Source organism: Maylandia zebra, unplaced genomic scaffold, assembly GCF_041146795.1.
Source record: "Maylandia zebra isolate NMK-2024a unplaced genomic scaffold, Mzebra_GT3a scaffold03, whole genome shotgun sequence".
NCBI classification, from domain to species: Eukaryota; Metazoa; Chordata; class Actinopteri; order Cichliformes; family Cichlidae; genus Maylandia; species Maylandia zebra.
Window position 1 is genome coordinate 3,801,063 of NW_027490033.1, and position 13,570 is coordinate 3,814,632.

General features: G+C 43.1%; 1 protein-coding gene across 1 annotated transcript; it reads right to left on the bottom strand.

Annotated features, from left to right (window-relative positions):
- Positions 1-10,100: 10,100 nt before the first annotated feature.
- On the bottom strand, positions 10,101-12,167 carry LOC143415799 (uncharacterized). Its single transcript, XM_076881212.1, has 2 exons — positions 11,862-12,167; positions 10,101-11,744 (listed from the first exon to the last, which is right to left on the bottom strand). The coding sequence occupies exon 2, from the start codon at positions 11,109-11,111 to the stop codon at positions 10,101-10,103; it is 1,011 nt and encodes a 336-aa protein (XP_076737327.1). The 5' UTR covers positions 11,112-11,744; positions 11,862-12,167.
- Between the last annotated feature and the right edge of the window lie 1,403 nt (positions 12,168-13,570).

Here is a 13,570-nt window from a genome sequence, read left to right on the forward strand (position 1 = left end):
CACCTACATCACCAGTGCACCAGTTCTAAGAAAATGTACCACTTCTCTGTTTGTGTTTCAGAAACTTAATGCAACATGACCACAGCATCATGCAAATGTAGTTTGTCACTCATAGCTGGCTTTTCTACTGTTTTACGAAAAAAAAAGTTTTCTTGCATATTTGCAGGCCAAACAATCAGGTTGAACGATCAGGCTTGACGCCTCCATTTCTACCTGTTCGTGTTTCCAAAGTAGAATCACTGTGGCGATCGCTTTAAAGGCTGGCTTTCATTGTTACATTGTGTTCATACCTAAATACTAAGAGAAAGTTCATATGTGTGTCCTCATTAGGACCGGGATTTGTGTTGGTGTGTGGGACTGTTTCCTAAGGTTTATACTGTTACTGGTTATAATGTGACAATGTGTTTCAGCTATTTTACAGAGTAACACAAAAGTAATGTAATTAGTTGAAGTAGTGTAATGAGTAAATAATACTTTTGTTCTGTTTAATGTGTGTTATGTATTACTTTTTTGACTAACAACCCCAGTACCGATCTCTACAAGGAGAGGCAGTACCTCCAACATGTACAAACATTTGACCCAGCGGCATATCAAAGGCACTGCATGAATGTAATGCCTAAGATATGCTGCTTAGAGATTGTGGAAGGGCTCAAAGTGGAGCCAATAAGAACCCAAAAAGAATCAATAAGAGAATCATATTGATAAGTGATATTGAGAATGCCATCCCTACCTACTTGTGTGTCACCCTACTTGCATAGGGCTTCATATAATTGTTGGGGTCTTCTGCAATGTTCCCTCTAAGCTGCGCACGTGCGCAATTGCGCACTGCTGGCACGGTCTCTGCGCACAGAAAATCTGCGGTGCGCACAAAAAAAAACTAACCTGAATTGAAATTAAAATTAATACTTTAACATTTCTGTTTTGCAGTGTTAGTCAGTAAGAGACAGGCTGCTCCCATATGGGATTAGAACGATGCCACCTTATCCCATAGTTCAGCCGATGCGTATATACGCAGCCAATCAACGTCATTGACAGGCTATGACAGCGTCCTTATGTGCCGACACCGGTGTTTTAGCTAGCAAAGCGGCGTGGCTGATGTGGAGTGAAGCCACGTTAATGACAACGTGTACAACCATTGGAGATGTGAGCAGGACAGACGGAACAATTGACGGAAAAAGTGTGGACTTTATACCAGTTTTTAAATTGTCTTGATAGGCCACGTAAAACCAGAGTTATGATAAAAATATGCAATGTTTGGTTTTCTTCCTGAATATTGTCGTTGTTTATATTTACTGGGGGAAGAAACGGTAAAAACGGCGTTTTATAAGAAAAAAGGCTCGAAAGCCTGTGAGCAAAAACAAACCCCACCCCCCACCTTTCCAATTGGTTCAAAAAAGTACCATGTCGACCAATCAAAAAATGATATGGCAACGTGACATCTTGTTGTTAAGAAACGGGGGGAAGTTTTAGGAGTGACGGCGGTGTGTGGAGATGTGAGAGATTTGAGACGTTCAGCACAAATCTCGTGTAGTTAGTGTGTAGTGTAGTTTTTGTTGTGTGTGTCAGAACAATGAGGCGACTGCTGAATGTTACAGGTGTTACAGCAGTGATACATCTCCTGTTGTCAGGCCTGCAGGTATCAGGCTGTTGTTCTCCTTTATCTCATAGTGGACAGAAATGATTTTTTGGAGTGGCACAAATACAGGGAGTGCAGAATTATTAGGCAAATGAGTATTTTGTCCACATCATCCTCTTCATGCATGTTGTCTTACTCATAGGCTCGAAAGCCTCCTACCAATTAAGCATATTAGGTGATGTGCATCTCTGTAATGAGAAGGGGTGTGGTCTAATGACATCAACACCCTATATCAGGTGTGCATAATTATTAGGCAACGTCCTTTCCTTTGGCAAAATGGGTCAAAAGAAGGACTTGACAGGCTCAGAAAAGTCAAAAATAGTGAGATATCTTGCAGAGGGATGCAGCAGTCTCAAAATTGCAAAGCTTCTGAAGCGTGATCATTGAACAATCAAGCGTTTCATTCAAAATAGTCAACAGGGTCGCAAGAAGCGTGTGGAAAAACCAAGGTGCAAAATAACTGCCCATGAACTGAGAAAAGTCAAGCGTGCAGCTGCCAAGATGCCACTTGCCACCAGTTTGGCCATATTTCAGAGCTGCAACATCACTGGAGTGCCCAAAAGCACAAGGTGTGCAATACTCAGAGACATGGCCAAGGTAAGAAAGGCTGAAAGACGACCACCACTGAACAAGACACACAAGCTGAAACGTCAAGACTGGGCCAAGAAATATCTCAAGACTGATTTTTCTAAGGTTTTATGGACTGATGAAATGAGAGTGAGTCTTGATGGGCCAGATGGATGGGCCCGTGGCTGGATTGGTAAAGGGCAGAGAGCTCCAGTCCGACTCAGACGCCAGCAAGGTGGAGGTGGAGTACTGGTTTGGGCTGGTATCATCAAAGATGAGCTTGTGGGGCCTTTTCGGGTTGAGGATGGAGTCAAGCTCAACTCCCAGTCCTACTGCCAGTTTCTGGAAGACACCTTCTTCAAGCAGTGGTACAGGAAGAAGTCTGCATCCTTCAAGAAAAACATGATTTTCATGCAGGACAATGCTCCATCACACGCGTCCAAGTACTCCACAGCGTGGCTGGCAAGAAAGAGTATAAAAGAAGAAAAACTAATGACATGGCCTCCTTGTTCACCTGATCTGAACCCCATTGAGAACCTGTGGTCCATCATCAAATGTGAGATTTACAAGGAGGCAAAACAGTACACCTCTCTGAACAGTGTCTGGGAGGCTGTGGTTGCTGCTGCACGCAATGTTGATGGTGAACAGATCAAAACACTGACAGAATCCATGGATGGCAGGCTTTTGAGTGTCCTTGCAAAGAAAGGTGGCTATATTGGTCGCTGATTTGTTTTTGTTTTGTTTTTGAATGTCAGAAATGTATATTTGTGAATGTGGAGATGTTATATTGGTTTCACTGGTAAAAATAAATAATTGAAATGGGTATATATTTGTTTTTTGTTAAGTTGCCTAATAATTATGCACAGTAATAGTCACCTGCACACACAGATATCCCCCTAAAATAGCTAAAACTAAAAACAAACTAAAAACTACTTCCAAAAACATTCAGCTTTGATATTAATGAGTTTTTTGGGTTCATTGAGAACATGGTTGTTGTTCAATAATAACATTATTCCTCAAAAATACAACGTGCCTAATAATTCTGCACTCCCTGTAAATGTTTCTGCAGCTTTAACTGTTTTAAAATTTTTCCGTTTTTCACACAGGAATCTCAAGATAAATAAGACATCTGAAACTAAGATCAGAGACAGTCAGGAGTAAGTCACTCTTTATACTGTTTTTCTGCACTGTTGACATTTTTTAATCTTCCTTCGGGCTCTTTTTTATTTTCATTTTTCATTTCTTCTAATAAGTGTCCATAGTCCTCTGTTATCATTTTAATTTCAAGCCTAATCTAACACCAACCACAAACACTTAAACACTTTGCTCACTTTCCTCTGTCCAGGCTATTTCTCAGAGTACTTTAATCATGTGATCAAATAAAACTATTTCTTATTTTCATTGAAGGACTGAAGCATCTTTATTCACAGCAGAGGGCAGCGAGGTCAGAAACGAAGGAGCGTTTGAGAGAAATCACCAAGACAACAACCTGATGTTCTCATCAGAAGCAGCAGGAAGACTGAATTTTGAGCAGTGCTGAACAAATGTATTGTTGATGTGACTGGAGATTAAAAACATCTTTGTGTTATAAACCACTGATGTGATTATGTTAATAGTTTACCGACAGGTTATTATTATTATTCAGTTATCATTGATGCTGATATATCATTAATGATGCATTGTGTCACTTTACATGTATGAAATGAAGATTTAAGTATTGTTTCAAGTTGCCATTTAGGTGCAGATATGATGCAGCGGGTGGAGTTCAACATCAGCGTGTGACGGCTGAAATAGTTTAGGATCATCAACCTACAGCTGACTTGCAAATAAATGTGACCAACAGCTAAAGACAGAGAGAGAGAAACCACGCGTCTAGTTCATGCATTGGTGGTTAGACTCCGATGGTCCAGCGCAGCAGAACACAATCACAGCTGTGATAGCGATTAGGGAAGGACCCCCAGAGTATAGATGCTGGTGGTGGAGATGAAGATGGAGGCTTGAATGGCGCCTGACAGAGATGAGTGAAAGGTGGTTGTAGCAGTCCCTCGGACCAAGGAAGAAATAGAGAGAGCCTCGACGGGTGCAGTAATTTTTACTTTGAGATTCATTCAGAATCTAACAGTGCTGAGGTGCACCAATGCACCGTGAAAACTAAACAGAAACACAAAATACATTTTCTTAGACGCTTATTACAAATATGAACTCAAATAATGCAGAACATACAACAAAATATCAGTTAAGCAAACAAATACAACTTAAAACATGTACCTCGCTCCGCATTCCAAGGGCTGCAAATTGTTAATTTTGCTAGAGTCCGGTATCACGCTGCTTCACGCTTCATTGAGAGCTGCCTACTGGGACATGTGCGCCACAAAAACCGGTCTGAGCTGGAAGTGCAGCTTGCCGCTAACTAAACAACAGAGCCCTCTACTGGACACTACGCGTAGCTGTTCAGGCTTAGATCAATAAACAAAACTGGACATTTACACTCCCACCAAATCATGTATAACAAACAACATTCTTTACATGATTTCCAGCTTTAACATATGGACATTACTACAAGAACGAACACAATTTCAAATACATCATCAATAAACTTTCGCAAAATACGCCTGATGTGAAAGTATTGATTGAAACATCAATTAGTTATTTTCTAATAGAACTACAAGCTTTTGAACAGGTCGCTCAACTACATGAGGTTTGTGTGCTGTTCTCTGCTTCTTTATTAAGCCTCGATCGCCAACTTGAAGCTTGACTCTGCGGACCAAACCGTCATCTTCTTCTGGTGCTTCAACCACTCGAGCCAGTTGCCACTGATTTCTGGGAAGCATGTCTTCTTTGATAATGACTATGTCATTGACTTTAAGATTTCGACGTGGTAGGTGCCATTTCTGTCTCGTAGATATGTTCAGAAGGTACTCTCTTTTCCGTCTACTCCAAAACTGCTCAGTGAGATACTGGACTCTGCGCCAACGTCTCGTTCCTTTGGAAGTTCAGACATGCGTTGTTCTTCTGGTGAACGTCTTAGTTTTCAACATTGAACACATTTACTTATTAGTTTTGCAACTTCCTTGCTCCCACCAATCACCCAAAATCCGTTCGATCTGATTTCCATGAGAGTTTGGCTTCTACCTTGATGACAAATCTGTGCATGAAAATGAGCAATGAGCAACTTTGTAATGTGATGGTCTTTCGGGAGGATGATGGGGTGCTTAAGTCCCTGACAGAGTGTTGACTTCTTCAGTCTTCCTCCAACACGGAGAAGTCCTTGATCTAGTACTGGATCTACTCTAAAGAGGGGACTTGAACTCGGAAGGTTATCTCCCACCTTCAACACTTCCATCTCTTGAGAAAAGGCCTGCTGCTGAAGGAGCTTTATTACTGTGTCAGCAGCTGTTTTCCGTTCATCTACTGTTACAAAGTTTCCATACTGGGCTTTGCTGGATCTCAATCCTTTTATCCTTGCAACCACTTTAAGGAGCATTGACCAGCTTGAAAACCTTGACAAACGGCTGAGGATATTGTCTTGTTCACTTGTTTGAGTTGTGAGAGCTTTGACTGCTTTGACTTCTGGATCCCCTACTAACAACACAGCTGAGGGGCTGGGTGCATATGAAATGTCATGTTCCCACAGAAACTTTGGACCAGACAACCAACATGTTGACATGATTTCTGATGCACTGAGCCCTCTAGAGGCGTAATCTGCAGGATTCTGAGCTGTGTCAATGTAGTGCCACTGTCTGGGATCTGTAGTTTGCCTAATTAACTGAACACGGTTGGCAACGAAGACGTGGAACCGTCGTGCCTCATTGTTAATATAGGCTAAGACTACTTGGGAGTCAGTCCAAAAGAACTCTTCATTAATGCACATCTGAAGCTCTGCTTTTAGCATGCTGCTCATTCTAGCTGATGTGACTGCGGCTGAGAGTTCTAATCGCGGGATACTTGTGACCTTGGTAGGTGCGACTCTTGCCTTAGCCATAACAAGACTACAGTGGACCTTCTCGTTGCTGAGGTACCTAATATAGGAGCATGCACCATATCCTAAATCACTAGCATCACAAAAGTGGTGCAGTTCCACCTTTACAATGTCTGTTAGTTCTGGTGGGTGGTAACATCTAGGCACTGCAACCGATTTTAGTCTTTCCAACCCATCTTTCCAGTCCTCCCACCGTGAGCGTAAGTTGTCAGGAAGGGGGTCATCCCATTCAATGCCTCTGCGACACAGTTCCTGTAGGATACCTTTGCCTCTTAAGGTGAAGGGAGCTACGAACCCTAGTGGGTTGTACAGGGATGAGATCACTGACAGTATGCTCCGGCGAGTAGGAGGTTGGTCCTTAGTGTTTATTTTGAAACTGAAAGTGTCATTTTTGATTGACCACTGGATGCCGAGCACATGGCCTTCAGCTGTTGTGTCAGGTTTGAAATCGAGCGGTTCTGTGGTGTCTGCTCTGTCTGAGGGTTCCAGCTGGGAAAGCGCATCACTTTGGTTTGAGTTGAACTTGTGCAGATGTAGACCGCCAAGTCTACAAAGTGCTTGTGTTTCGGTGATGAGTTCTTGTGCCTCTTTAACTGATGGGACACTAGTTAGACCATCGTCTACATAAAAGTTCTGTTCAACAAACTCTGAGGCCTTAGGATAGTCTGCTCTGTACTGTTGTGCCAAATATTTCAGGCCGAAATTAGCACATCCAGGGGATGAACTGGCACCGAATAGATGTACAGCCATTCTGTACTCTCTGGGTTCTTTGTCTAATTGTCCATCCTGCCACCACAGAAATCTCAGATAGTTGCGCATGTCTGGACAAACAGAGAACTGGTGGAACATTCTCTCGATATCACAGATTATGGCTACATTTTCCTTTCTGAAACGACAGAGTACCCCCACCAATGAGTTGATCATATCTGGACCTGTGAGAAGAGTGTCGTTTAATGAGACACCGAGAAATTTTGCTGAACAGTCAAAGACAACTCTTAGCTTGGCTGGTTTTTTCGGGTGATATACCCCATGGTGTGGGATGTACCATGCAGTCTTGCCTTCAGACAAAGGAGGTGCTAATTCTGCATCACCACTGCTGATAATGTCTCTCATAAAGGAACAGTAATGTTCATGATACTGTTTATCAGCCTTTAGCCTTTTCTTCAGGTGTTGCAGTCGGACTGTGGCTAACTTCTTATTGTTGGGAAGCGCTGGTGGATCATTGCCCTTGAAGGGAAGCGGCATCTCATAGTGCCCATCTGGTCTTTGTTTTATTGTATCACTGAGGATTTGTATGAAGCGAACATCATCCTGTGATACATACTTATCCTCATAGTTTCTCTCATTAAAGTCAGTCTCTAGGACTTTGAGTACTTCTGTGGCTGATGGTATGGGCATTTCTTTGACTGTGATCCTGTGCACGTAACTCTGGTTACCTTCTCTGTCTAGGTGAGGATTACCAGAACCAATAATACTCCATCCTAGTAGGGTTCTTTGTGCGAAAGGTTCGTTTATTTTGCCTGTGACGATCTCTAGGGGGGCTAGTGCTGATGGGCAGTCATAACCAATCAATAGACCTACTTCACAGTTCTGTAATGGCTGTAACTTGTTAGCTAAGCCTTCAAGGTGTGGCCACTGAAGTGCCGTTTCCTTGGTAGGGATATGAGACTTGTCAACTGGGATAAAGTCACGAGAGTAGGCTTGTTCTATTTGGACACGAGTCTCAGAATCAAACCCACGCACCTGTAAGTTGTTGGCAAGTTTACTTGCAACGACTGTGTCGACGGAAGTCATGGTGCTAAGCTTTAACTGCACTGGTTGGGCGTCTACATTTAGTTCTGAGGCCAAATCCTCTAAAATAAAGGATGAGTCACTCTGGGTGTCAAGCAGGGCATATGTAAGTATTTCTTTCTCAGGCTCAGATGCAACTGACACAAATACTGGTACTATGCTGGATGTGGAAGATAGTTTCCTTGTTAGTACATGAGTCATAACATTATGCACTTCCTTGTTTGCACCTTCATCTGGGGATTTAGAATCCTCAGTTTTCCTTTCTTTAGGTTCATTCACTCTTTCTGTGTGTAGACAGGTGGGGTGACGCCGACCACACTTACTACAGGAGTGACGTCCTCTGCATTCTTTGGTTACATGACCCCTTCTCAAACACCCGAAGCAGAGACGATTTTCTTGAATGAAAACTTTCTTGTCATCACTAGTTTTCGCTGCAAAAGCAGGACACTTAGCTATGCCGTGTGATTCTTCTTTGCAAAACAAACATGGGGGTTTAGGTCTAGAAGTAGATACTGGGATTGGTGGAGACTTTGGTTGGATGGTAGTACTGAGTGCCTTCGCTCTTTTAACGTGCCGCTCTTCTGATGCCCTTTCGTTTATTAGGAATGGTGAGGCAACAGGATTGCAAACTACTTTAGCTTCATTTTGTATGAACTTTGTAAAGCGAGCGAAGTTGGGGTAGTCTTGGCTTTTGTCTAGCTCCTCCACCACAATGCGGCTCCATCTCTGCACTATCCACTCAGGCAGTTTTCTTAGAAGCTTGTGATTTTCCTCACAATCATTAAGGATCTCTAGGCCTTTGACTTGAGGGATAGCCTCTGCACAGCTTTGGAGAAAATCTGCAAACTCCCTCAGTGCTTTAGGATCATTGGCAGCTATTCTAGGCCATTTTGTGAGTTTAGCCCTAAAGGCTCTTTGAATAACAAATGGGCTGCCATACCTTTCCTCTAAAACGCTCCAAATGCCTGCGTATGCCTGCTCACTGTTGCGGAAAAAATATCCCTCTACTGCCTTTCGTGCTTCACCTGCAAGATAGCTCTTTAGATACAACATTTTCTCACACACAGGTAAAGGTTTGTCACCAATTAGTGCCATAAAGGATACCTTCCAATCCATAAACTTTAGGGGGTCGCCACCAGTGTTGGTCAAGTTACTTGAAAAAAGTAATCAGTAACTAATTACTGATTACTCCCCCCAAAAAGTAATCCCGTTACTTTACTGATTACTTATTTTCAAAAGTAATTAATTACTTAGTTACTTAGTTACTTTTTAAAAACACGATTTACAACCTGAAGAGGTGATAAAGTGATAGATCTTTCAGCCCAATTCTACTTTTTCTACATAATCCATCATACAAAATGTAATCAAATGGAAAAGTCTCTTTTTTTAACTTGTTTTATCAGTTTTAATCTTTTAACTTTATGCATCAAGCAAAACATTTAATTATATGCAACATTCTCTGACTTGAATAAATTTGTTTAATATTTAAACCTATTTTCTACACATTCCAGCACATAAAATAAAATATTTTTTGTGTTTTCACTCACTCTTTCAAACAGATGCAAGTAAAACACAGCAGAAAATAAATAAAGTCAAAGACTCAGCGGTCCTTTTGCTCTATTTTCACCTGTAAAGCAGGAGCAGGGTAGGCGGAGGGTTACCCTGGTGTAGGTGTGCTGCGGTCAGTTGAAGAATCCGCGCGAGTGTCTCTGTGAGTTTCCCATTACGTCGTAGCTACTCGGTGCTTGCTCGGAAGTTTAGGGGTTTTTTTCGCTGTAAAAAGAAGTTTTCTTCCCACGCACGATGGACGCTAATGTTTTTGTCACTTTTTATGGAATCAAACTCAAAGTAAGGTCAGTACTTCCACACTTTAAACGCTGCACGCTCATACTCTCTCCCGCACTCGATATATTATCCATTGTTGATCTGCACACAGCTGCTGTCACCAACGTCGCACTTGCTTACGTCACTGTCATGAGACATTCTCGCAAAAAAAATCACGGTTTTAGTAACGCAGTAACGCAGCGTTCCTACGGGAAAGTAACGGTAATCTAATTACCGATTTTGCAATAGTAATCCCTTACTTTACTCGTTACTTGAAAAATGTAATCAGATTACAGTAACGCGTTACAAGTAACGCGTTACTGCCCATCTCTGGTCGCCACTAAAGATGGTGGGCTCAGGTACAGGAAGCCTGTTTAGGGTAAGAGAGCTGGCGAGGGCTTGAACTAAGCTAAGTTCTTCACGTTCTGGAGTAGTATTGTGAGGTCTAAATGTTGGTGCTTGTGGATTTAAAGAGAGCCGTGGTGCGATGTTGGGGAGATTTGCGGAATTTTCTAAGTTGTAGCAGGACACTTGATCATGGCTTTCAATGTCATTTTGAGCGCTAAGGGCTCTTACTCGTGCAGCTGCTACTTTCACTTCGCTGTCTGCCTTTAACTGTTGAAGTTTAGTCTTTTCCTCCTCCAACTTTGCCTTTGTTTCCACTTCCTTTATTTTCCACTCATTTTCCATTTGGCTGATCTTGGTTTCCTGTGCCAATATTTCTTGTGTGGCCTTTGCTTGTTCCACTTTGGCTGCAAGTTCAGCTTCTGCTTCCACCTCACGACTGCCAGTAGAATCTGCCTTTGAGCGTGCAACTGAACCCTCTGGGAACGACGTTTCAGTTTTTGTATCACCAAACACAGAACCATAGTCCCTTTTGTTTAACATCACTCGTACTCTTTCCTTTTCAAGGCGATCGTTAAAGAGCTGATCGATATTTTCCTGTCGTTTAGCAACAACTTCACAAATGTCAGTTGTAAGCACTGCACAAGCATCCATTCGCTTAACAATGTCGGGCGTCATGGATTGGCTGCGGCGAATGGGTTCATAATGCTGTTGTACTACAGCGTGCTTGTCTCTTATGTCATGACTGGCATTGTTTAGCTCTTCAGGTGAGCAGAAAGTTTTCAGCTTTGTTCTGATTTCTTTAGCTGCCTTCTTCCAAGTGTCATAAGCTTTGTTAAATGCCTTCTCATTTTTCTTTGCCTCATATTCCTGCATTTCTTTACCCTTTTCAGTTAAATGCCTTTCACGATTGCTGGATCTTACTCCTTGTTGCTCTGAGTCGTCGGCTTCTTCAGCAGCGTTCAACATTTTGTTACTGTAATGTGTATGTTGCTCTATGCGATAACGTCTGGACTTAAACTTACGTGAGTGTTACTTTTGGAAACAATGCTCACATCAGACGTTTACATCACATAAATAAACAGATTAGCACCCACATATTAGACAAAATGTAACTGTAAATACCGCTGATATACGTTACTTTCAAGAAGAATAAACCCATACAATTTAAAGATTGTAATTACTCAGTGCAATGCAGTATACCTTTAAGGCTGTAACCACAAAAATATTTAAGGCAAGTAACTCTGAATTAGTGTGCAGACATTTTAACTTTGTTATCAGCAAAGTCCTTAATGGGCATAATACCTGCACCTTCGTAAAGTAACCATCAGAGTTCAAAGGGGAGGTAGGCGACGAAGCAAAGATGATCTTGACTGGTGTAGAAATATCTCACAGCTGACACACGGACCCACCTCGTGGCACGGGCTGCACTCATCTGGCATGGGAGCTAGCAAGTAGCCTTCACTCAGCGATCGAGTTTTCACTGTAGCAGTCCCTCGGACCAAGGAAGAAATAGAGAGAGCCTCGACGGGTGCAGTAATTTTTACTTTGAGATTCATTCAGAATCTAACAGTGCTGAGGTGCACCAATGCACCGTGAAAACTAAACAGAAACACAAAATACATTTTCTTAGATGCTTATTACAAATATGAACTCAAATAATGCAGAACATACAACAAAATATCAGTTAAGCAAACAAATACAACTTAAAACATGTACCTCGCTCCGCATTCCAAGGGCTGCAAATTGTTAATTTTGCTAGAGTCCGGTATCACGCTGCTTCACGCTTCATTGAGAGCTGCCTACTGGGACATGTGCGCCACAAAAACCGGTCTGAGCTGGAAGTGCAGCTTGCCGCTAACTAAACAACAGAGCCCTCTACTGGACACTACGCGTAGCTGTTCAGGCTTAGATCAATAAACAAAACTGGACATTTACAGTGGTGGCGATGGGGAGGAGGCGGGTTGTACGAAGGCATCTGAAAAGAAGAATCACAGATGCGCAGTGAGATTTTAAGTACATGGAGTGAAGGCTGATTGGCCTAAAGAAGGAGGGCTGAGTGCTGATTGGACTAGACCCGTGATGTCACAACCAGCTTGACAAGCATGGGAAAGTGGAAGTGATGTAAAACTTACATTAGCTGCCAAACACCTGGGAAGCAGACAGACGTGTGACTACAGAGCTTCCTTAGTGAACTTGCGCATAAGCCTCATGATGGTCACATGAAAACCACCAAGCTTAATGTTTTTAGCTGATTTGTTAGAGTGTGTGTGTGTGTGTGTGTGTGTGTGTGTGTGTGTGTGTGTGTGTGTGTGTGTGTGTGTGTGAGAGAGAGAGAGAAAGAGTTAGAGATCCAATGTTAAATCTTAAACCTTTTGTTGGATGATAAATAATGTCTTTTCATATTTTGCTAATCACATGCCTCATTCCAGGAGGGATGTTTGCTGTAACTTTGTCCTCGCACACTGACAGTAAAGCTGTCCTGTCTTAAATTGCTTGTTGGGACATGTTTGTTTGTTTGTTTGTTTTATTGTGTGGATTCTTCTTATCAATGTTTGAAGCATTTTCCAACTGTATTTAAAATACATAATTATTTCATTAATATAATAATAATATATTTCACGTCATCTGCTTTTTGCGGATGATGTGGTTCTGTTGGCTTCATCGGGTGAGGGCCTCCAGCTCGCACTGGAACGGTTCGCAGCCGAGTGTGAAGCAGCAGGAATGAGGATCAGCACCTCCAAATCTGAGGCCATGGTTCTCAGCCGGAAAAGGGTGGAGTGCCCACTCCGGGTCGGGGATGAGTTCCTGCCCCAAGTGGAGGAGTTCAAGTATCTCGGGTCTTGTTCACGAGTGATGGGAGAAGGGAGCCGGAGATCGACAGACGGATTGGGGCTGCAGCTGCAGTAATGCGGACGCTGCACCGGTCCGTCGTGGTGAAGAGGGAGCTGAGTGTAAAAGCGAAGCTCTCAATTTACCGGTCGATCTACGTCCCTACCCTCACCTATGGCCACGAGCTGTGGGTAGTGACCGAAAGAACGAGATCGCAGATACAAGCGGCAGAAATGAGCTTCCTCCGAAGGGTGGCTGGCCTCTCCCTTAGAGATAGGGTGAGAAGTTCGGCCATCCGGGAGGGGCTCAGAGTAGAGCAGCTGCTGCTCCACATCGAAAGGAATCAGGTGAGGTGGTTCGGGCATCTGACAAGGATGCCTCCTGGGCGCCTCCTGGGTGAGGTGTTCCAGGCATGTCCCACCGGGAGGAGGCCCCGGGGCAGACCCAGGACACGCTGGAGAGATTATATCTCTCGGCTGGCCTGGGAACGCCTTGGTGTTCCCCCGGATAAGCTGGAGGAGGTGGCTGGGGAGAGGGAGGTCTGGGCCTCTCTGCTTAGGCTGCTGGCCCCGTGACCCGGCCTCGGATAAAGCGGA

Coding starts and splice junctions, on each gene's coding strand:
- LOC143415799 (XM_076881212.1), bottom strand. CDS start 11,111: ATGTTGAACGCTGCTGAAGAAGCCGACGACTCAGAGCAACAAGGAGTA.